Genomic DNA, 25,152 nt, shown 5'->3' on the forward strand with positions numbered 1-25,152 from the left:
ATTTATGCCCCCAACGCTGAGACACTAAAATATGTACATCAATTTGTCACAAGCATAAAGAAAATCATTGATAATAATACAATGCTATAAATGGGGACTTTAACACCCCACTTAAAACAATGGACAGATTACCTAAGTAGAAAATCAATAAGGAAACAATGGCTTTGAATGACACACTGTATCAAATAAACTTAACAGATATATTAAGAACATTTCATCCTGAAGCAGCAGAATACCTATTCTTCTCCAGTGAACATTTAACATTCTCCAGAATAGATAGCATACTGGTTCAATTCTCAGCCCTCAACAAGTACAAAGAGATCAAGCTCCTACCATGTGTATTTTCTTACCACAACACTATGAAACTTGAAATCACAAGAAAAATTTTAGAAAGAACAGAAATACTTGGATATTAAAGAACATTCGACTAAAGAATGAGTGGGTTAACCAAGAAATTAAAGAGGAAATTAAAAAGTACATTAAAGCCAATGAAAATGAAAACACAATAGTTCAAAATTTTGGGGATACAGCTAAGGCAGTCATAAGAGGGAATTATATAGCAATCCAGGCCTTCCTAAAGAAGGAAGAAATGTCTCAAACACACAAGCTAACTTTATACATAAAGCGGCTGGAAAAAGAACAGCAAATAAAGCCCCAAACCAGCAGAAGAAGGTAAATAATAAAGATTAGAGCAGATCAAAGATATGAAAAAAGATAGTAGAGGGGTGCCTGGGTGGCTCAGTTGGTTAAGCCTCCTACTTCAGCTCAGGTTATGGTCTTTCAGTTTGTGAGTGTGAGCCCCACATTGGGCTCTGTGCTGACAGCTCGTAGCCTGAAGCCTGCTTTGGATTCTGTGTTTCCCTCTCTCTCTCTGCCCCTCCCCCGCTCATGTGCATGCTCTCTCTCTCAAAATGAGTAAACATTTTTTTTAATTAAAAAAAATAGAACAGATCAACAAAACTAGGAGCTGGTTCTTTGAAAGAATTAACAAAATTGATAAACCTTTAACCAGATTTATCAAAATTAAATAGGAAAGGACCCAAAATAAATAAAATCATGAATGAAAGAGATCACAGCCAACACCACAGAAATACAAACAATAACAAGAGAATATTATGAGCAACTATATGACAAATAGAGCAATCTGGAAGAAATGGATAAATTCCTAAAAACAAATAAACTACCAAACTGAAACAGGAAAAATAGAAAATTTGAACAGACCCATAATCAGTAAAGGAATTGAATCAGTAATCAAAATCTCCAAACAAACAAGAGTTCAGTATGAGATGGCTTCTCGGGGGAATTCTACCAAACATTTAAAGTCTAGTAACTATTCTTTTGAAGCCATTCCAAAAATACACATGGAAGGAAAACTTCCAAACTCATTCTATTAAGTCAGAATTACCTTGATTCCAAAAACCAAATACTCCACTGAAAAGGAGAATTACATACTAATTTCCCCAATTAATATGGGTGCAAAAATTCTCATATTAGCAAAAAAATCCAACAATACATTAAAATCATTATTCACCACAATCAAGTAGGATTTATTCCTGGGCTGCAGGGATGGTTCAATATCCACAAATCAATCAACATGACATAACACATTATTAAAAATGTATAAGAACCACATAATCCTCTCAATAGATGGAGAAAAAAACATTTGACAAAACACAGCATCATTTTTTGATAAAAAACCCTCAAGAAAGTAGGGATATAAGGAACATACCTCAACATCATAAAGACCAAATATGAATGACCCACAGCTAATATCACCCTCAATTGGGAAAAACTGAGACCTTCCCCCTAAGATCAGGAACACAACAAGGTTTTCCATTCTCACCACTGTGGTTCAACATGGTACTGGAAGTCCTAGCCTCAGCAATCAGATAACACAAAGAAAAAAAAAGGCATACAAACTGTCAAGGAAGAAGTCAAACTTTCACTCTTTGCAGATGACATGATACTCTACATGAAGAAAACCTGAAGAACACCACAAAAAAAAATTGCTAGAACTGATCCAGGAATTCAGCAGTCACAGGATATAAAGTCAACAGACAGAAATCAGTTGCATTTATATACACCAATAATGAAGTAGCAGAAAGAGATATTAAGGAATCGCTCCCATTTACAATTACACCAAAAACCATAAAATACCAAGGAATAAATTCAACCAAAGAGGTAAAATATCTATATGCTGAAAACTATAGACAGCATATGAAAGAAATTGAAGAAGACACCAAAAAAATGGAAAAATATTCCATGGTCATGGACTGAAAAACAAATATTGTTAAAATGTTGATACTACCCAAAGCAGTCAACACATTCAGTGCAATCCCTAGCAAAAAAACACAAGCGTTCTTTACAGGGCTACAACAAACAATTCTAAAATTTGTATGGAACCAGAAAAGACCCCGAATAGCCAAAGTAATGTTGAAAAAGGAAACCAAAGCTGGAGGCATCACAATCCCGGACTTCAAGCTGTATTACAAAGCTGTAATCATGAAGACAGTATGGTACTGACACAAAACGGACACATAGATCAGTAGAACAGAATAGAAAACCTAGAAATGGACCCAACTAATCATTGACAAAGCAGTAAAGAGTATCCAATGATAAAAAGATAGTCTCTTTAGGAAATAGTGTTGGGAAAACTGGACCATGACAGGCAGAAGAATGAAACTGGACCACTTTCTTACAGCATACACAAGAAAATAAATTTACCATGGATAAAGACCTAAATGTGAGACAGGAAACCATCAGAACCCTAAAGGAGAAAACAGGCAACAACCTCTTTGACCTCGGCTGCAGCATCTTCTTACTAGGTATGTCCTGGAGGCAAGGGAAACAAAAGCAAAAATGAACTATTGGGACCTCGCCAAAATAAAATGTTTCTGCACAGTGAAAGAAACAATCCTTTTAGCAAAGCTAAAAGGCAACCAACGGAATGGGAGAAGATATTTGCAAATGACATATCAGATAAGGGATTAGTATCCAAAATCTATAAAGAACTTATCAAAACCCAACACCCAAAAAACAAACCAGTGAGGAAATGGGCAAAAGACATGAATAGACACTTTTCCAAAGAAGACATCCAGATGGCTAATAGACACATGAAAAGATGCTCATCACTCATCATCAGGGATGTACAAATCAAAACCACAATGATATATCACCTCACACCCACAGAATTGCTGAAATTAACGACTCAGGCAACAACAGATGTTCGTGAGCATGCAGCGAAAGGGGAGACATTTCTGCATGTTGGTGAGAATGCAAACTGGTGCAGATACTCTGGCAAACACTATGAAGGTCCCTCAAAAAATTAAAAATAGAGCCATCCTAGGACCGAGCAATTGCACAATTAGGAATTGATCCAAAGGATACAAAAATGCCCTATGAAAGGCCTTATGCACCCCAATGTTTATAGCAGCGCTATCAACAATATCCAAATTATGGAAAGAGCCAAATGTCCATTGACTAATGAATGGATAAAGATGTAGTATATATATACAATAGAGTATTACTCGGCAATCAAAAAGAAGGAAATCTTGCCATTTGCAACAACGTGGATTGAACTACAATGTAATGTTAACTGAAAAGTCAGTCATAAAAAGACAAATATCATATGTGGAACTTAAGAAACAAAACAGATGAACATAGAAGAAGGAAAGGAAAAGTAAGATAAAAACAGAGAGGGAAGCAAACTCTTAAATACAGACAACAAACTGAAGGTTGCTGGCAGGATGTTGAGTGGGGGGATGGGTTAAATGTGTGATGGACATTAAGGAGGGCACTTGTTGGGATGAGCACTGGGTGTTATATGTAAGTGATGAATCACTAAATTCTATTCTTGAAATCATTATTACACTATATGTTAACTAACTTTAATTGAATAAATAAATAAATAAGTAAATAAAATTTCTGGAGAGTCATTTAAAAAATAAATCATTTCTATATTTTAATATGACTATTAGCATAAAAATTTTAAACTTTTATAGTTTTATAAATTAACATGTTTTTAAATGAAGTAGATAGGTTTATAGCATCAGTGCCCCCCAAATTTTTTCTAACTTCTATAATAGTCCTATCCTTTGCTATTTATACTCAGAACTCTTTATTCTGTAGTTTCTCTTCAGAACTGTTTGATAATATAGATGAATAGAAAGTGTGACCCCTGTGGAGAGCAGAAGCAGTCTTTCTCAATACTCTATTTTTATTAAGAAATACTGTACATGTGATAAAATGTTCATGAGTTCCAAAATACCTTTCTTTTATTGTATTGTATTGTATTGTATTGTATTGTATTGTATTGGTATGTATTTTCATGTCTTGTCTAAGAAATTATTGCTTATTCCAAGGTCATGTAGAAATTTCCCTGCTTCCTGGGGTACCTGGGTGGCTCAGTCGGTAAAGCTTCCGACTTTGGTTCAGTTCATGATCTCACAGTTCGTGGGCTCTGTGCTGACAGCTCAGTGCCTGGAACCTGCTTCAGATTCTGTCTCCCTCGCTCTCTGCCCCTCCCCCACTCATGCTCTGTCTCTCTCTCTCTCTCTCTCTCAAAAATAAATAAACATTTAAATTTTTTTTTAATTCCCCTGCTTTCCTCATGAAGATATATAGTTTTCATTTATGCATTTAGATTTATGATTTATTTCATATAAATTGGCAAGTTGAGATTTTAAGGATCAATGGTCTTATGTAGATATTCAATTGTTACAATACAATGTTTTGAAATGATTTTTATTCATTGAACTATCTTTGTATCTTCCTTGAAAAAAATGTTTAACCATATATCAAGACTCCCTATTCCATATTCCATATCATTGATCTGTTTGTATATCTATCCATTACCAATGCCACACTGTCTTCATTAACATAACTATATTTAAATCTGTAATATACTAAATTCATTATAAGGGAAATAGACTAAGCTTTTTTTCAGGGTGGGTTGTTTTTTTTAATTAATTAATTAATTAATTTTTTTGGCTATTATGAGCACTTTTGCAAATATTTTAGAATCAAATATTAATATATAAAAAGTTGCATGCTCTTATGATTGGGTTTTTTAATCTATAGATTTGGTGAGAATCTTAAAATAATAAACCTGGTGTACATGGTAAATTTCTCAACTTATTTTTATGTTTAACATCTGTCTGCATTTCTGTTTTAGTTTCAGTGTAAAGATATTATACATATTTTGTTAAATTTATTTCCAAAATATTATATTTTTATAATAGTGTAAATAGTACTAATTATAAGTTGGTTTCCATTTACTGCTGTTATTATAAAACAATACTAACTTTTGAACATTATTTCCTCTGATCTTTCAAAATATATTACTTCTAGAAGTGTTTTGTAGATCCCTTAGGATTTAATATTGTACTTAACTACAACATATGCAGTCTCATTTCATCCTTTCTGATAATAATCTTTATGTTCTTGATTTCTTGTTTTTTGTTATTGCACTAGCTAGGATGGCTAGGATTTATGGGAAAATGTTGAATAGGTATGGTGAGAGCATAATTTGTTCCCCTGCTTTGAATTTTTTTTTTTTTTTGAAAAACAATGTACTTCATCATAAGTTGTATTAGGTACATTTTCTATTGATGCTGTTTATCAGATTGATCAAGTTTACTTCTGTTAGTTCGCTGTTTTTTTAAAAAATTCATAAATAGGTGTTGAATTTTTTTGTCAAATGATTTTTATGCATCACATGAGAAAATCGTATACTTTTTAAAAATAATTTCATTAATTTGATGAATTCCACTGATTGACTTTCAAGTGATACAGGAGACTTGCATTTCTAAGATAAATCCCAATTAGTCCAGATTACTATCCTTTTAATATAGATAGCTATAGAATATGCTAATATATTGGTAAGAATGTTTACATCTGTTTTTATAAAAGATGTTTTTCTGTAACTTTATCTATGTTAACTTACTTGTCTGGATTTGGTATCAGGGTTATATTTTCCTTATACAACGAGGTGATAAAAGTCCTTCCTACCAGTTTTTTGAAGATGGTATTTCTTCCTTGCAAAAATTTTCTGGATTTAACTTGTGAAAACATCTATTTCTAGAGTTGGGGTGGGGGGCTGGTTATTTTTGTTGGTATTGATATTTAAAAATTATAAACCCACAGGCTAAAGAAATTTTAATTCTGGTTTCTTGGTTATATCTTTGATTTATAATTCCTTTTCCATAGGAATAGCCATTTTTACAACTGAATAGCTTTATCAGCCTTGTTTCTTGCCCATAACTAATTGGGACTCAAAGAATTTATGTACTATTTTGATCACTTTTAGTCTGAGCTGATACAATTCCTTTAAAATGTGTGGGCTTCTTGTGTGTCAAATAAAAAGTACACCCCATTAATCAAAGGAAAAGTCATGCCCACAAATCTTTTTGAGATAACGTTTTTTCTATATTGGACCCTGGTGAGGCTGCTATGAGATAACTTATTCAACATTCTTCATAGCCTTACTTTTTCAGAGTTTTTAGAAGCATTCTAATACAACACTTAGAAGACCTTTTGCATAGATAAGATCTATAAAATGCATCACTTTGGGTTTTTTTAGGATTTAAAAGAGTCTTACAGTCACATGCTTGACTTAATTAACTGTTGTCAAATTTTATTGTTCAATATCTCAGATTTAGTTTTTAGCCATTTCTCTCAATAAGCATGTTTTGTTGGAAGAGTCTAAGGATGAGAATATTTTATTTTCAAACTAAACCAAACCAAAACAAAACACAAAATCCTGTCTTTTATATTTGATCTACATTTTACTTGAGAATTGAAATGTGTCTTCATTAATTATTATTCTCTTCTCATACTTTATCATAGGCAAATTAAATCACCTACTGGAAATCTTTACAATCTACCTGGAAATCTTGCTGACCAGAACCATAAATTCTATTTTCCATATTGTCACAGGCAACAGTGATGCCAAACAATTTGCCACTTTATAATAAATGTCCTTATTTCTCCAATTTCTAATAACATGTTTTAAAGCTATCTTCGAATTGCTCACCAACAGTATTCTCAAGACAATTTCAACATATACCAAAAGTCTTCAACAGTTTCCTAGATGACTTTCTACCTTCCATGTACCATCCAATTCCAAAGCTAATGCCATATGTCTTGGATTCCTTTTATATAAATACACTATCTGGTTACCAAATTGTTTTCTATTATAGATAGAAAGATGTGCAGAAAACTTTACCCAAACATAGAAATTTAAAACAATCATTTAATTTTTGTGCGTCATGAATTTCGGGAATTCATATTTTGTGTCTCAATGTAGTCAAATTTCAAATAGGGAAGATGATTTTCAACAGAATGAGCATTCCAACAATGAGAGTTGCAAGAATTGGTATTCTAAAAAACCCAGTCAGAATCTCACTTCTATACATTTTATTGATCAGTTATACCACTAAAGTCAACCTGGACTCAATGAAAGAAGTGGTCTCTTCTGATTATTGGTGAAATGACATGTGTGTGCATGGACAAAAGCAATAAATTACAGCTGATCTGAAGATAAGTTACTGCAAACTAATTGTTCTACAGAATGGAAACAGTTTGAAATGCATTAAGTATACTCTAATGTTTTTAACTTACCAATCTGTTACCATATGGCAAACACTGGAATGAATGTGGAAATGTTAAGAACTACCTCTAGCTCAAAATCTGGGAAAAGCTGCTTTAATTATCTGAAATTTAGGTTTTTATATTAAGACTGTCCCTAATCATCATTGGATATGCTTGGCTTACTCTAAAATCCATCTTCTTTGAAGAAAAATTGTAGGAAACTACATTTTCTAAGAACTCCAGACTTCGAGTTATATTAGGCTAACAGGAGTAACTGAAAAACTTTTGGAGGGTCAGAATAGTCAAATTATTTATAGTATTTAACCCCTGTCTCTGCACCATCTCCCATAGTGGCTTATATGCTCTAGAACTCTTCATGATAGATAGTATCTCTGCTTGTGATCTACATGCTGGTATGTAACCCTGACCATAGTTACAAGTCATGCTAGATGGCTCAGATTTTGGTACTAGTAATACTGCCTCCTTTCATTGTCCCTCCAACTGCTGAAGTGATAGTGGATTCCTGTGTTGCCTAAAGATTCTCCAGTTGGCTTTCATCTCTGCCATTGTGTGTTGCCTGATGCCTTATGTTGAATTCCTTCTGTGTGAAGGGCTAAAGTGATTTTTGTTTTCCTGCCTGGGCTTTTACTGATATGCCTTATATATAATATATGTTACCTATGTTATATTACTCTCTACAAGTAAAATATAAACTTTCCTCATATGATTTATTATTTAAGGCCATATCTAATCTAAATATAGATTATAGACAACTAAATAAAATATTATTTATTTTATTAAATTTAATAGGTTAAAATGTAGTTTTAGTTATGTTTTCAATTCTTTATTAATACTTACCAGAACTGTCAAAGCCAGCAGCTACTTGAGGCGGAAAATTTCCACTGTCAACACTCCCACCAGTCCATGCATCATCACTAGTTTCACAATTAGGAGGCAAATATGAAGGGTTACAGTGACAGTTCTTTTTATTATTGCATACCTGAAACCAGGAGAAATATCATCTTTTAAGATAAGACCTATAATTATTTGTGTTCCAGTAGAATTTTAAAATAATACTTAGGTCAAATGAGGCCAATATTCTTATGTGGTTTATGAGTATATAAACGTGTGTGTGTGTGTGTCTGTGTTTGTGTGTTCAGTTATGTGTTTACTTTCTAGTATTACTCTCAGTGATTTCTATTCTCACATCACATTACTGAACTTACACCACGTTCATTGCATTTTCCTGGAGTACAATCATAATTCAAATATCCAGCATCTACACATTCTTTATTCTTGCAAACCTGAAAAGAAAATAAGCCAAAGTAAAATAACTGAAATAACATCTATATTTGACATTTCATTAAAAAAATTCTCTACGATACTGATATAAAAGGTATTTATTTAATAAGTGTTAACACACTAGCAATAAGTTGATTAATTTATAGTGCTGTTTCCAGCACTAGATGAGACTCTGATTATCTGATAGTCAAGAAAACAACAGAAGTATCTTCTCTTCTTGTACTGGTATAAAAGACATCAAATAAATAAAAGTGAAGATAACTATGTCATAAATACTACAATGAAAAAAGCACAGGGAATTTATCTGATATGTGAGAATAGTTTAATCTTATCAAACCTCTTATCAACCCCAGATGTTGAACAAGACTTAGGCAAGGAGAGAAATGAAAGACAAAGTACTTATAGGAAAAGAAATAACATTTAAAATGACCCTACACTGAAAGATAATACAAAACTTTTGAGAAATATTAACAGCAGTGTAGCTGGTACACAGAGAACAACCATTTAATCATGAATTCACTAAATAATTGAGTCCTACAGAGTGCCTGTCCTGAGAAAAAACCAGTGAACAAAAAAATCTCATTTTGTTCATATTGCAGTGAAAGGTATAGAAATGCACAAATAAAAAGGCCAAATGTGATGTGACAGTAACTGTAATGGCAGGATTGTTCAGGGTCTTACATTATTTTTTTAAAGTTTATTTATTTATTTTGAGAGAGAGAGAGAGGGAGAGGGAGAAAGCACAAGTGGGGCAGGGGCAGAGAGAGAGGAGAGAGCAGGAATCCCAAGCAGGTTCCACATTGCCAGTGTGGAGTCCGCTGTGGAGCTCCATTTCATGAACTGTGAGATCATGACCTGAGCCAAAGTCAGATGCTCAAACAACACAGTCACCCAGCAACCCGTGGGGCCTTACGTTCTTAAGCAGAAAGATGGCCTATAACCTGCAAGCAATTGGTTGTTTTTAGAGATTTCATGGAAGATGGAGAGCTGATAAAAATACGTTTTGGAAAAAAGGATGGAAAAGGCAATAGAAAATGTTGAGAGACAAATTAGGACACCTTATGGTAGTCCAGAAAATGATAGCCATAGAGTGAAATTGAGTGGTAATGGTGTAATGAAAACTCATGGTTCTATTTGAGGTATCATTAAAAAGTTTAATACACTTAATTTTAATGATAAATTGATTTTATTGGAGGATGAAAAGAAAGATGGGTCAATGACACCAAGGTTTCTGGTTTATATAACACTCTTAGTAGTAGTATGATTGATTGAGGTAGGGAAAGCTATGCAGAAAGCTCAAAAGTTTAGCAGATATTTTTTGAGACTTCTTTCAACTTCTTTCAACTATGCTTAATATTTTTAAAATATTTAAACATTTATTGACCTTATGAAAAGTCTCTGAGTGACATGGCAAACCAAAGAACATGTAACTGGAAATATTATTTTTATAAAAATGTTTTCTAAATATTGTCAGTATTTCTTTGGGAGTCTCTTCTTAAAAATATATAATAATAATATACTAATTTTTAAAACCAGACAATGAATCTTCCCAAAAAAGGTTTTGCTAAACATGGTGAGTATGAAATAACACATTATTAAAGGTGTCTGATAATTTTGGCAACCCATACCTCTGTTTAAGAAGGAAATATACTTATTATAAATTGATGACCAGGCTATTCTGAGGGGTTCGGGTAAAAGAACAAAAGTTCTAGCTGTGGATACAGACTAGTGTTGCTATTGTTAGAAATATATCTGTTTTGTTACAATGATGCTTTACCACCTAACTAGCACTTGGGCAGAGAAGTTAAATAAATAATTTGCAGAGCTGTTGTCAAGAAGAAGATAAACATAACTCTCATAAGCATTAAATAAATTATTTCAACTAGAGAAAAAAAAAGTTGAGAAGCCATTGTTGGTATTATGAGTATTCTATTTGTGCAATGAAAAAAAGTTTTTTGGCTTTAACATGCTTACTTCAGTTGTACCATGCAGAAAGGCTAGGAAAAAACACCATCCAAAGTGGGGAGCTAGCTACAAAATCACAGAAGTTTTTTATCACCATATTATAATATAATATAATATAATATAATATAATATAAACAATGGTTCCTCACCAAACACTTTGAAACAGATTTTTTGAAAATTTGGTTTGTAATAAGAAAACTGATGCAGTTTCCTATTCTTGTCACTATGCTAGAGTAAGATTCTGTAGAAACCTTCTTGTACAGAGGACTTAAAATAGTGAGGAAATTATGTGCACATATTCCTTGAAAAGAACACATGACTGTACCAGAGATAAAGTGAAAACAATTTTAAGTTCACAAAAGTTAAAATGAGACAATATGATTCCACAAAAGTAACCAAATCTGAAGCCAGTATTCCTCTACAGGCCATCAGTGACCAAGCAAATAGACTTTAAGTGATCATGTTTACCCTGTACAAGTGACAGAATTATAAGCAGGTTTTACTAAATACTGAAAAAATAATCTGGATAGAGGCATCAACAGAATGGTGCATTAGAAAGTCCAAAGTTCTTGTTCTATCTTGGAGATATTTTAAAAATAATAAGAAAGAAAGCTGGCTAAAATAACCAATAAGAACTCTAGAAATAGTCAATGGTCTATGGCAATCAAGAAAATGCCCAATCAAGAAACAGCCAAATTTAAAATTGTAGAAAAATTTGTGGTAATTTTTTTAGAGTTTACGGATTTATTTTGAGAGCGGGAGAGAGAGAATCCCAAGCAGAGGTGTGCTGTCAGCATAGAGAGCCCAAACCATGAGATCATGACCTAAGCCAAAATCAAGAGTTGGATGTATAACCAGTTGAGCCACCTAGGTGCTCCAAACTTTGTGGAATTTTTAAAATCAAATTTGCCCCACTCCTTCCCCAGCATGGCATAGTCTTGGTATGGAGAAAGAAACTGCTGAGTTCACAATGATTTGCTTTGAACTGAAGGGAGCAGAGGAAACCATATTTTCAATTCCATATTTTTCTTGGGAGCTACCTGAAGGACTGGTCTCTGTTTAACCTAACTTGAATCTTAGATAAGGAGAAGCAATGGACACTTCTCAGGAATGCTGCAAGGAGACTTAAGTTTTGCAAGCACCTGGGGCAAAAAATAATGGGTAAAGACATACAATAGATCATCTGAAGCCCAAAGGAGAGGATGGCATGAGAATATTTTGAAAAGTAAGACATCTGATAATATCCATGTATGTGGGAAATCAAAAAAGCCACAGGGAAGCCCAGGAAAGATGCATCATCACAAAAGTTCTGAGAAGACCACAAGCTTTCTTTCTCCTCAGGCTGATTCCAAAGCTTAGAGCACACCCAACTTCCCCAGCACAGAGTTAGTCTGCCAACACTGGGAGAAATGTCTGTTTTCTCAAATGTCCAATTTTCAACAACAACAACAAACAACAATCAAAAGGTAGAAAAAGAAACAGGAGAACATGGTCCATTCAAAGAAAGAAGATTAAGTGACATAATGTTATTTTTAAATAACTATACTAAATATGAAAAAGTTAAATAAAAGAAAATTTAAATAAAAACATAGCTTAAGAAAGAAAGAAAATCAGAAAAATTATATATGAACAAAATGAGAATATCAACAAAGAGATAGCAATTATAAATAGCAACCAAAAAATGATGATGCAAACATGTAATAACTAAATTTAAAAATTTATTATTTAGACTCAAAAACAAATTTTGGTTGGCAGAAGAAAGAATCAGTGATTTAAAGATAAGACATTTTAAACTTAGGAGTCTTAGATGAAGAAAGAAAAAAACAAAGAAAATGAACAAAGATAAAGAGAGTTATGAAATACCATCAGGCAGATCAAAATACATATTATGGGACTCCCTGAAGTAGATGAGAAAAAAGGAAACAGGGAAATTAGTTGAAAAACTGATGTCTGAAATGCCCCATGTTTGAAGAATAACATGGATCTACAAATCCTGTGAGACAAATGAATACCAACTAAGGCAAAGGCAAAGAGATTCACACCAAAACACATTATAATCAAACAAAATGCCAAAGGAAAAAAATAGAATTTTAAAAACAGCAATTGGAAAATGAATTACCATGTACAAATTATCCTTAACAAAATTATAGCAGATTCCTCATTAAAAACTTTTAAAACCAAAATGCAATGGGCTCATATATTGGAAATGCTAGAAGGAAAATAAAAAGTCCTGACAACTGAGAATTCTATATCCAACAAAACTGAGCTGAATTTGATAGGGGAAATTAATACTTTCTCATATTAAAAAGAAATAAAATTTGAGGGAATTTATTACCATAAGACCTAGCCTACAAAAGAGTACTAAAAGGAGTCCTACAAGATAAATAACTAGTCTTTAACTAGATAACTAGATAACTAGATAACTAGATAAATTGCTAGTCTGTAACTAGAATTTACACACAGAAATAAAGATCTCTGGTAACAATAAATAAATGATGAAAGTATAAAAATTAGTAGTATTGTAGTTTTCATTTATAACTCCATTTTGAAAATTTCTGAGATTAAAAGGACAAATACATAAAATTAAATAATTATAAGTCTGTGTTAATGGGTACACAGTATACAAAATGTAATTTTTGACATCAAAAAAAAGTGTGGAGGGCAAAGATGTACAAGAGTAGATGTTTGTGTATACTTGAAGTTAACTTGGTATTAGTTCAAATTAGATTGTTATAACTTTAGGATGCTATATGCAATCCCATAGTAGCCACAAATATAATAATCTATAGAATATATACAAAAGGTATAGAGAAGAGAATAAAAAATGTGTTACTACAAAACATGAACTAAAGAAAAATGAAGGTGGTGATGGGGAAATGATGTACAAAAAAAGTTGTAAGAAATATAAAAATAATAAAATGTCAAAAGTAAGTCCTTTTCTATCAGTTACATTAATGTTAATGGATTAAATTCTTCAATCAAATACCATGGGGTGACAGAATGGATAACATTGCTCAACTATATGTTTTTTGTTTTTAAATTTTTTTTAACATTTATTTATTTTTGAGACAGAGAGAGACAGAGCATGAATGGGGAAGGATCAGAGAGAGAGGGAGACACAGAATCCAAAACAGGCTCCAGGCTCTGAGCTGACAGCACAGAGCCCGACGTGGGGCTCGAAATCACGGACCGCGAGATCATGACCTAAGCCGAAGTCCGCCGCTTAACCGACTGAGCCACCCAGGCGCCCCATCAACTATATGTTTAAAGGGACTCTTTCTGCAAGACATTCACCTGATATCCAATGTCACAAACATGTAGAAATTGAAAGGATGGAAAAATATATTCCATGAAAGAAACAACAAAAGGGAATGAGAATGGCTATAATAATATCAGACAAAATAGATTTTAAATCAACTATCATTGCAAGAAAAGAAGTACACTCTAGATTAATAAGTAATCAAAATTCACCAAGAAACATACAAATGATAAACATGTATATATCAAACATCAGAACTCCCACATAATGGCACAAACAGAATTGCTGAGAGAAATAGATAGCTCTACAGTAATAGCCTTCAATATTCCACTTTTGAAAAGAAGGGGACAGAAGATCAATAAAGAAATAGAGGATGTGAAAACACTGTATAACAATTGGACCTAATAGACATATATAGAACACTGCTTAACAATAGCAAAATACACATTTGTCTCAACTGCACATGGGTATTGTATACATTAGGACATATATAGTCACAAGACAAGTCTTAATAAATTTGGAAAGATTGAAATTATGCAAAGTATCTTTTCTGATTACAGTAAAGTGAAACTATACAGTAAAATCAGAAGGAACACTGAAAAATTTACAAATATGTGAAATTATCACATATTAAATAAAAAAACTAGTCAACAAAAATACACAATGGAAATTAGAAAAAAATTCTGAAACAAAAGAAAACAAAAACACAATACACCAGACATGAAACGCAGGAAAACACTGCTGACAGTAATTTTTAACTGTAAGCCAACACGTTAAAAAGGAAGAATGATTTTATTTTTACATTTTTAAAAAATGTTTATTCACTTATTTTGAGACAGAGTGAGAGTGAGAAAGAGTGTGTGTGAGCAGGGGAGGAGCAGAGAGAGAGGAAGAGAGATAATCCCAAGCAGGCTCTGTGCTATCAGCACAGAAGCCAACGCGGGGCTCGATCCCATAAACTATGCTATCTGAGCCGATATCAAGAGTTGGAAGCTCAACTGACTGACCCATCCAAGTGCCCCTAGAAAAGGAAGAAAAATTTTAAATAAAAAACTTAAACTTTCACCATAAACAAACAAACACACAAACAAGCAAACAAGCCAAGAGGTGGCAGAAGGAAGGGAATAACAAAGATTAGAACAGAAATAAAAGAGAAAACAGAAAACCGAATTAGAGAATAAAAATTAAAGACCAAAAAAATTGAAAAATCTTTTACCTAGAATTACTAAAATAAATAATATTCAAATAAGTAAATTAGAAATAAAGGTGAGCACATTGCTATCAATTTAACAGAAATAACAAGCTTTATACGGTGAAAAACTGAGCACCAACATTTGGATAAGCTAATAAAATGAACAAATTTTTAGGAACACCCCATCTACCAACATTACATCAAAGAGAAATAGAAAATCTGACTAGACCTAGAACTCATAAAGATATTAAATCAGTAATCAAAATCCTTGAAACAAAGAAAATTCCTGGACCAGATAGCTTCATTTGTGAATTTTACTAAATATTTACAGAATTTCACCAAATATTTAAATCAGTCTTTCTCAAATTCTTCCAACAAATGTAACAGGAAGGCACACTTCCACATCCATTCTATATGGCCAGAATTACCCTAATATAAAAACCAAGGACACAATAATAAAGGAAAACTACAAACAAATATTGATTGTAAATATTAATGCAATATTCTCAACAAAACATGAGTAAACAGAATTCAACAACATATTAAAAATTTGCATATCAGGGGCGCCTGGGTGGCGCAGTCGGTTAAGCGTCCGACTTCAGCCAGGTCACGATCTCACGGTCCGTGAGTTCGAGCCCCGCATCAGGCTCTGGGCTGATGGCTCGGAGCCTGGAACCTGTTTCCGATTCTGTGTCTCCCTCTCTCTCTGCCCCTCCCCCGTTCATGCTCTGTCTCTCTCTGTCCCAAAAATAAAAAAAAAATTAAAAAAAAAAATTTGCATATCATAACCACGTAGGATTAATTTATGGAACGTGGGAATGATTCGACATACAAAAATCAATGTAATACACTACATTAAAGGAATAAAGGGGGGAAATAATCACACAACCATCTCAATTGAAGTAGAAAAACCATATGACAAAATTGAACACCTTTTAATGATAAAAAAGAATCTAACAAATTAGGAGTAGAGGGAAACTACCTCAATATAGTAAGCACTATCTATTAAAAACACACAGCTACACTCCCAGGGAACATGGCAGAGTAAGAGAATCCTAAGCTTACCTCGTCCCATGGATACAACTAGACAACACCCATATCAGTGTACAGAACCCCCCCAAAATAACCTGTAGACTGGCAGAACAGACTCTCCATAGCTAAATGTAGAAAAAAGACCACCTCAGAGAAAGTATGAAGGGATAGTCCAGAGCTCAACAGAATTACAGGACTGTCCACAGGAGGTAGAGATACCTCAGGCGTGGAGAAAACAGAGAAAGAAACCCTCCTCACACCAGAATACTCAGACATGAGGAACTCACATGAGAAAGTCAAATCCTTATAACATCTGGCTTTGAAAACCAGAAGGGCATAATTTCACAAGTTCTTACAATCAGTGAGGCTTAATGCCTGGAACTTTAAAAATCACTGGGCTTGGCTCTGGGAGAGCCAGGAAAGGTGATTGGAAACTTGAGCCCTTAAAGAAACAGCACAACAAACAGCCCCGTGGAGATGGAGCACAGAAGCAGCAGTGTATATGGGGTATATGAGAGGGAGATTTGTTTACTAATCTCTGAGTCTGAGCCGGAAGAGAGGGATCTTGGGGAGACTTTTCCAGGAACAAAGGAGCTGGAGGGCACTATTTCTCTTCTCTGCCCCACACACTAGACACACAGACACCTGTGTGAAACAGCACAGCATCAACATTCCATCTAGTTTGCTAGTAGGCCACCCTGCCCCTGCATTCTCCTGCAGACATAGCCTGTTCACCACAGCAGGCCCACACAAACCTTGCTAACCCTCCCCCTGAGTTCTTCTACAAATATTTGCCTCCAATATGCCTTTGGCCATATTCATCCAAAGTAGTGCCACAAACAGTGTGCAAGTTGCCCCAGTAGTGGCCAGCACCACTCTAACATGACTCTTGCCCTGGGAAGAGTGCCAAATAATCACACGCACCAGTGCCACTGCAGCCTCAACAGTGGACTAGGGACAGGCATCTGGTCTGACTATAGGCCCTGCCCACCAACCTTCTCAGGAGACAACACAAGGAAAGTGCCCTACAGTTTGGTGTTACCACATCTCTAGGAAACTCCTGATCTGATCCAACCCAAGCCCAGAGTAGCCCCAGATGGCCCATATGATTTCACTCATATGTGGAATTTAAGAAACAAAAGAGATGAACATAAGGGAAGGGAAGCAAAAAGAGAACAGTGTTGATGGAAGGGAAGAGGGTGAGGGGGAAGTAGGTGGGGGAATGAGCTAAATGGTGATGGGCATTTAGGGGGACACTTGTGATGATGAGCACTGCATATACAAGTGATGAATCACTAAATCCTACACTTGAAACCAATATGACACTATATGTTAACTATATGACACTATATGTTAACCAATATGACACTATATGTTAGCTATAGTTTTCAGTGTACAAGCCTTTTACTTCCTTTATTAAGTTAATTCCTAAGTATTTTATTCTTATTGGTGTTATAAGTGGAGCTGATAACATAATTCCCTTTTCAGAATGTTCACCTTTACTATGTAGAGATTCCACTCACTGATTTTTATGTCCTGATTTTGTATCCTACAACTTTGCTGAATTTATTAATTCTAATATAGTGCGTGTATCTCTGTATCTCTGTGTAATGTTTATGGCTTTCTACATGTAAGATCATGTTATATGTTAACCAATATGACACTATATGTTAACTTGAGTTTAGATAAGATATTGGAAGAAAAAAATTCAAGTATCACATATATATAAAATATAGTTAGTATACTAAGTATTTCACAATTGTTTGTATGGGTATATAAATAATTGTTGGAAGGTCCATGAACATGGAAAGTAGTCACATCTCATATATATGCATTTGAATGATTTTGCTTTTATCTCATTTTTATTATTTTCATCACTAAAACGAGTGTATATTATTTTAACAGTTCTTTTCAAGTAAATCTATTAAAAGATAATTCATGGCATGAATTACATCTCTATGTACCATGAGACAATTTAATAAAATCTAGTGAGGGGCACCTGGGTGGCTCAGTCGGTTGAGCGACCGACTTCGGCTCAGGTCATGATCTCGCGGTCTGTGAGTTGGAGCCCTGCGTCGGGCTCTGTGCTGACAGCTCGGAGCCTGGAGCCCGTTTTAGATTCTGTGTCTCCCTCTCTCTGACCCTCCCCCGTTCATGCTCTGTCTCTCTGTCTCAAAAATAAATAAACGTTAAAAAAATTTGTTTTAAAAATCTAGTGAAAGAACAGTACGATTCTCCGTTCAGTGAAGATACATTAATATCAATGAAAAAAAGTACTAAATAGCCAATAAAATGTTTATAGAAAAATAATCTGCATGAATGTAGATTTAAAATGTTTTTTCTTATTTTTAAAGTTTTTATTTTTGAAATCAAATGCACACTTCAATTATGAGAAAAATATTAAACATGCATTTGAAAATAGAGTATAAAATATTAAGAATTTATTTGGGGAAAAAGACTACATACCTTATTATTACCACAAACAGTTCCTTCTTTTACCCACATCTTTTTGCTAATTATAAAATCATGTGGAAAATCCAATGCAACGCAGATGTGTCCATTTATGTTGGCATAAATAGCAGTGGCATTTGGAATATTAATTATTTCTTCTTTTTTATATTCACATATTAATTTTCCACACTGCAGATCCCTATAATTTACCCATAAATGAAATCATTAGCCTTCAATAAAAAGAAATATTAGAATATCATTTATAAATCAAAAAGATTTAGGTAAAGCATTTGAAGTCTTGCAAAAAGATTCATGCAATTAATTGTAAAACAACAAGAAAATATAAAAGCCTTACCTGCATTGTAAATAATAACTGAACATTTTAATAATTTTGAACCATTTCCAAGTTAGCCTGATCACTTTTTTTAAAGTAATTCTTTCACTCTTTTTTGATTCTTAAAGATAAGCAATTCCAAGCTTATTCCATTTTTAAAAATTGGTAAAGTTCTTCTAAATACCAGTCTCTTTGGATGTTCTTTTTAATTTTTCAAACATAATTCCTACTCTCAGGATGATGGGTCCCAACTGACAAAACATTGAATCCCACATCCAAGAAGCATTATATACAATAAATATTAAAATAAAACTACTAAGATACATCATAAAGATAGTGCTGTAAACCACAAAAAAAGTGATAAAGGTAATCAGAATATTAAAAAGCATCAAAAGCAAAAGCGTAATAATACAATTTAAGACTGACTTTCCAACAGAAACAATGGAAACCAGAAGATTATTGAATGACAAATTCCAAAAAAGAAACAAACTATCTACTGTCTTCCTATTTTATGTGCAGAGAAAATACCTTTCAAAATGAAATATGGTATTTTCAGACAATAATTGAGAACATTTATCATCAGCAGTCTTGGACTAAAGAAAATGTACACCAAGTTCTTCACACTAAAGGGAATTGATCTTAGATGGAAGCTTGCAAAACTACAAAATGCAGATAGCTTTATCAGATGAGGAAGTCCCTTTTTATTCCTAGTTATGTGAGAGTATTTATCATGGATCAGTGCTAGATTTTGTGATAAGTTAGACACAGAATAAAGAAAATTGTACAGATAAATGTACATGAGGGGGCTATGAGAAAGAGAAGATATAGTTAAATCATCTATTCCCCAAACAAGCATAAAACTGGGCAAATTTGTCAAAACAACCATTTCAGGGCTATAAAACTTACCAAAACAAACAAAAAAGTGAGAAGTATTTATGAAAAGCTGCCATAAAATCAAGAGTAGTGGGAACTGTGGTCTTCTTTACTGAATCTGCTCCTATGCCCTCTCAGGTCAGTTGATGCTGTTATTTTACCAGAGTCAGAGCTGGCCATGAAAACTATTAAATTAAATGTCAGCAAAATGGTTCTAGATATGGTGAAGAGGACAAAAAACTTCACCCATTAACACTTTGAATAAAGTAGCAAATTTGGTAAGGAAAGAATGTAAAACCAGCAGCACTATGAGTCTGAGATTGAAATCCTAGTTGGGGTTAGTGACAGATAAGATAAAAATCAAAGACACAATCCTGGAAGTAATAGCTCCATTAAGGGTAGTGATAAACTATCCTTATATCACATCCCTAGCTGACAGAGAGGCTACATGCATATGCTAGAGAGATCTAAGAATGATTGATAAGAAGTAACAGCAGTGGAAACTAAATTTACCTTGAATCTAAATGTGCTCCCTAATTACAAAGAAAAGCCTAAGGCCACATGACTCTAGTGATAAATTCTATAAAATACATGAAAAATATTACTAATTCTACACAAACATTTACAGAAAGTGAGAAAAATAAAACATTTTCTAACTTATTTTATGGGCAAGTAGTATTCTGACATCAAAGCAAAGAAAAGACACCACAATACGATAAATATGGACACAAAAATTCTTAGCAGAATATTAGCAAACCAAATCTAGAATTACATAAAATGATTATACACCATGACTAAGTGGGATTTACCCAGGAATGTATCATTGGGTTAATACCTAAGAGCCAAGTCACAGAATAAAGGGGAAGGGAACACATAATTATTTCAAAAGGCACAGAAATAGCATTTAATAAAATCCAGCACTGATCCATGATAAACATATCTAGTCAAAGTGGGAATAGAAAGGAACTTCCTCAAACAGATAACAGCTGTATGAATAACCAACTAGTAACATCATGGTTAAAGTCCAAAGATTGAATGCTACCACTCTTTAATCAGGAACAAACAAATACTTCTGCTTTCACCACTATTATGGCAATGGAGCACAGATTTCTCAGATACTATACCAAAACCATAATCTGTAAAAAAATAAATGAATAAATTGGGCTTCATCGAAATTAAAGTCTTCTGCTCTTTGAAAGATGCCATTAAGGAAAGACAAGGGATAGATTTAGAGAAAATATTTACATTTCATACATCTGATAAAAATTATATTCTGAATATGTAAACTATTTTTCAATTTAATGATAACAAACCACAATTTGAAAATAGGCTACAGATTTGCCAAGACAATTTACCAAAGAAGGTATGAAAAAGGCTAATAATCACATGAAAGACTGATCATTTCATTAATTAGTACTTAAATTCAAAGTGAAACCAGAATGGTTTTGCCTTTTTAGAATGACCAAAAGAAAACAGACAAACAAACAAACAAAACCCTACAAGCATATAAAAAGTTATTACAATATCAAATGTTGGTGAGGTTTTACACTGTTGATGGAAATGTAAAATGATCCACTCACCCCACAAAATACTTGGAAACCTTCTTACGATATTAAACATATATGGAGGAATAGTAAACTTGAATAGACTGATAACCTGCAAAGAAATGGAATCAGTAATCAAAACCCTCCCAAAAAAACAAAAGTTCAAGGCCAAATGGTTTCATAAGCAAATTCTAAAAAAAACATTTAAAGAAGACTTAATGTCTACTCTTCTCAAACTATTCCAGAAAATAGAAAAGGAAGGAAAACTTCCAAATTCATTCTATGAGGTCAGGATTACCCTGATATCAAAACCAGAAAAAGACACCACTAAAACAGAAAATTATAGGCCAATATCCTTGGTCAAAATTGATGCAAAATTCTCATTAAAATACAAACAAACTGAATCCAACAATACATTTTTTAAAAATCAACATTAACAAGTAGGATTTATTCCTGTGTTGCAAAGGTGGCTCAATATTTGCAAATGACCAAAATGAAACACTACATTAATAAAAGAAAGGATAAGAAGCATCTGATCATTTCAATATATGCAGAAAAAGGATCTGTACAACATCCATTCATGATAAAAACCCTCAACAAAGTAAGGTTAGAGGGAAAATACCTCAACATAATCAAGGCCATTTGTGAAAAACCCAGTTAATATCTTCTCAATGGGGAAAACCTGAGAGTTTTTTTTCCTCTATGGAACAACACAGGGATGTCCACTCACACCATTGTTATTTAGCATAGTACTGGAAGTCTTAGCCACAGCAATCAGACAACAAAAAGAAATAAAAGGCATCCAAACTGAAAAGGAAGAAGCCAAACTTTCACTATTTGCAGATGACACGATACTCTACATGAAAAACCCAAAAGACTCCATCCATCAAAACTCTGCTAGAACTGATACACAAATTCAGTAAAGTAGCAGGATACAAAACCAATGTACAGAAATCTGTTGCATTTCTACACACCAATGATAAAGCAGCAGAAAGGAAATTAAGGAATCAATCCTATTTACAATTGCACCAAAAACCATAAGATACCTAGGAATAAACCTAACCAAAGAGGGAAATAATCTATGGAATACTTATGAAAGAAATTGTAAAGGACACAAAGAAATGGAAAAAATAATATTTGTTAGAAGAACAAATATTATTAAAATGTCTATACTATCCAAAGCAATCAACACATTTAATACAATCCCTAGCAAATTATCAACATCATTTTTCACAGAGCTAGAACAAACAATCCTAAAATTTGTGTGGACCACAAAAGATGCTGAATAGCCAGAGAAACCTCAAAAAAGAAAAGAAAAGCTGGAGGCATCCAATTCCAAACTTCAAGTTATATTACAAAGCCGTAGTGATCAAGACAGTATGGTACTGGCACAAAAATACACACATAGATCACTTAGATCAATACAGCTAAATAGAACACACACACACACACACACACACACACACACACACAGAAGCAGGAAAGAATATCCCATGGGAAAAAAGACAGTCTCTTCACTTCAACAAATAGTGTTGGGTAAACTGAACAACAATATGCAAAAGAATGAAACTGGACCACATTCTACACCATACATAAAAATAAATTCAAAATGGATGAAAGACCTAAATGTGAGACAAGAAACATCAAAATGCTAGAGAACACAGGCAGTAACCTCTTTGACATTGCCCATGAAGACTTCTTACTAGATATGTCTCCTGAGCCAAGGGAAACAAAAGCAAAAATAAACTATTGGGATTCATGTAGGTGGTTTTTTCTGCAACCTCAGTTCTCTGATGGGTCAAAGAAAAGTCATGGATTTCAGTTTGTTTAGTTGTTTAGTTTGTTGTTGTTACGAAAAGAGAAATGACTTCCAAACTCTTTTTTTTTCTTTTTTTGGGGGGCATCTGTTTTCATTAGAAAACTCCACTTGGTCAGCATTTCCCTGACCCGGAACAGAGACTGGGCAGCCCCCAAGTGTCCCTAGGCCTTCATGTTGTCTTCTAGCCTCTACTGGGAGGGGAGCGTGGGGGTGGGGGTGAGGGCAGCATCAAGCAGTCTCCTAAGTGCCCCTCCCAGACCCCTCAGAGTTCTCCCTGCTGGCCCCCCCCAGCTCGGTGGTGGGGACCTGAGGGCCCACAAGGCTGGAAGCTTGTTGCCTAAAGCATTCCTGTTGGTATGGCTTCAGGATGGAAGTGAGGCATGGAGTAGGAACTCTCATGCAAAATTTCCCACAATTTCATTAAGATAAAAAAGTTACTTAGATTAAAATGAATCAAATCATTTTAAGGATATATTTATGTGCAAATATCACCAAAATCCTGTGGAGTCCATTTTCCTTTGTGGGCATTCAGAATCAATTTTTACTGATGAGTCCATCCCCAAGTAACCAGTGACCTGATTTTTGTCTCCATGGATTTACCTTTTCTGGAAAATTTATATAGGGGAAATCATAAGGATTTTTGTCTGGTGTATTTTAATTATTATAATTTTGTAAGGTTCATCCATTTTGTATCATACATCAGTAGTTCATTATGTTTTACCAGAGAGAAAATGTCAGCAGAGATACGGAAATTGTCAGAATAATCTATAAGAATGAAAAGAAGATAATTGCAAAATAAAAAAAAATGTAACAGAAATTAAGAATGACTCCCAAGGGCTCATCAATAAAACTCAGTCAAAACAGCAAAATACTCAGTGAAGTCAATGATAGGTCAATAGAAACTTCCTAAATGAAAACTCAATGGTAAAAAATAACAGAAAAAAATCCAAGAACTATGGAACAATATCAAAAACTGTAACGTATTCATAATAAAATTGCAGAAGGAGAAGGAAAATGGAGGGAAAAAAAATTTAAGAAAATAACAGCCAAGATCTTTCCAAAACTACTGACATTAAATCACAAATGCAAGAAACTCAGAGAACACACACAAATATGTTGCATGCACCTAAAGAAACCAAAGTCAATGAGAAAATCTTGCAGGCAACTAGGTTGGGCACATACCTTACTTACAGAAGAACAAAGATAAGAAATACAACATCCCTTTACCGTAAAAACAATGAAAGAAGAAGCGAGTGGAGGGAAGTTTTAAGGGTTGAAAGAAAAAAATCTAACTTGGAATTCTGTGTCCAGTGAATTATTCTTCAAAAGTAAGGAGAAATAAAGACTTTCTGAGACAAACAAAAAGTGATAGTGTTTTTTGCCCCCAGACCTGTTTTGCAAGAAATGTTTAAAAAAAAATTCTTCAGGCATAAGGAAAATGATATGGGTCAGAAAATTGGATCTACCTAAAGAAAAGAAGAGCATCAGAAAATAAATAAATTAAAAAAGCATATTTTAAAACCCAGACATTGTCAGAGTAAATAACAAAAACATTACCCGAAGTTGGTTTAACATCTGAAAGTCGATTGATGTAATATACAATATCAATAGAGTAATGGACAGAAAACACAGAATCATATCAATAGATGGATGAGAAGCATTTGAAAAAAGTTCAGCCACCACCCAAGATTTTCTGGATTTTGCAGGCAGGCCGTGGCGGGGGCAGGGGTCGGTGGGAAGGGAGGGTGTTTGCTTTTCAGAGAGAGAGAGAGAAAGAGAGAGAGGGAGTAT

General features: G+C 33.8%; 1 protein-coding gene across 4 annotated transcripts in view; it reads right to left on the reverse strand.

Annotated features, from left to right (window-relative positions):
• The window catches only part of ADAM2 (ADAM metallopeptidase domain 2), a 131,965-nt gene that overhangs the window by 2,303 nt on the left and 104,510 nt on the right, over window positions 1-25,152 (reverse strand). For all 4 annotated transcript variants that reach the window (XR_009259105.1, XM_058720600.1, XM_058720599.1 and 1 more), the window contains 3 exons: window positions 18,807-18,990; window positions 8,817-8,894; window positions 8,449-8,590 (listed from right to left, as the gene is read on the reverse strand). Coding sequence is in view for 3 of the 4 variants with exons in the window: in XM_058720600.1 (XP_058576583.1) it covers window positions 8,449-8,590; window positions 8,817-8,894; window positions 18,807-18,990 (404 nt within the window). In the remaining variant the exon portion in view is untranslated. The remainder of the gene's footprint in view (window positions 1-8,448; window positions 8,591-8,816; window positions 8,895-18,806; window positions 18,991-25,152) is intronic.

This window comes from Neofelis nebulosa, chromosome 3 (genome assembly GCF_028018385.1).
Source record: "Neofelis nebulosa isolate mNeoNeb1 chromosome 3, mNeoNeb1.pri, whole genome shotgun sequence".
Taxonomy (NCBI): domain Eukaryota; kingdom Metazoa; phylum Chordata; class Mammalia; order Carnivora; family Felidae; genus Neofelis; species Neofelis nebulosa.